Consider the following 469-nt stretch of genomic DNA (forward strand, 5'->3'; position numbering starts at 1 on the left):
GGAGCAGAGGTCCCAAGTTCAACAGCAGCCACACACACATGATGACTTACAGCCATCTGTACAGCTACAGTGTACTCATACACATAAAATAAATAAAAATAAATCTTTAAAAAAAAGCAAATGTTTAAACAAAAAACCCAAAAGTAAAACCATAGAATTCATTTTGTATTGGCCAACCCAGTGAGATTCCATTGGAGAAGATTGATTCTCTCTTGGCCATTGGGTGTCAATTGCAAACAGCTTTTTGGTTAAGGGTCTCTGTTTCCCTAGTTGTGTGACTACAATTTACAATTTAAAAAAATATTTTTTTATTATGTGTTTGTTTCTGTTTACTTTTAAATGCTTTTGATTTTTCCCATCTGTAAAGTGGACACTCTACTGTTTCCTATTTTAAAATTTTCCAGTGATTCTGCAACATATCCTGATGTGGAATATGATATACTTTCATGGGAATCATTTCTTTCTACTG

The 469-nt window shown here is 33.3% G+C and overlaps 1 protein-coding gene across 1 annotated transcript in view; it reads left to right on the top strand.

Annotated features, from left to right (window-relative positions):
• The window catches only part of Ttc3 (tetratricopeptide repeat domain 3), a 108,703-nt gene that overhangs the window by 96,595 nt on the left and 11,639 nt on the right, over positions 1-469 (top strand). The window contains exon 41 of the mRNA XM_031360615.1: positions 402-464. Coding sequence (XP_031216475.1) covers positions 402-464 — 63 coding nt within the window. The remainder of the gene's footprint in view (positions 1-401; positions 465-469) is intronic.

Source organism: Mastomys coucha, unplaced genomic scaffold (assembly GCF_008632895.1).
Source record: "Mastomys coucha isolate ucsf_1 unplaced genomic scaffold, UCSF_Mcou_1 pScaffold12, whole genome shotgun sequence".
Classification (NCBI taxonomy): domain Eukaryota; kingdom Metazoa; phylum Chordata; class Mammalia; order Rodentia; family Muridae; genus Mastomys; species Mastomys coucha.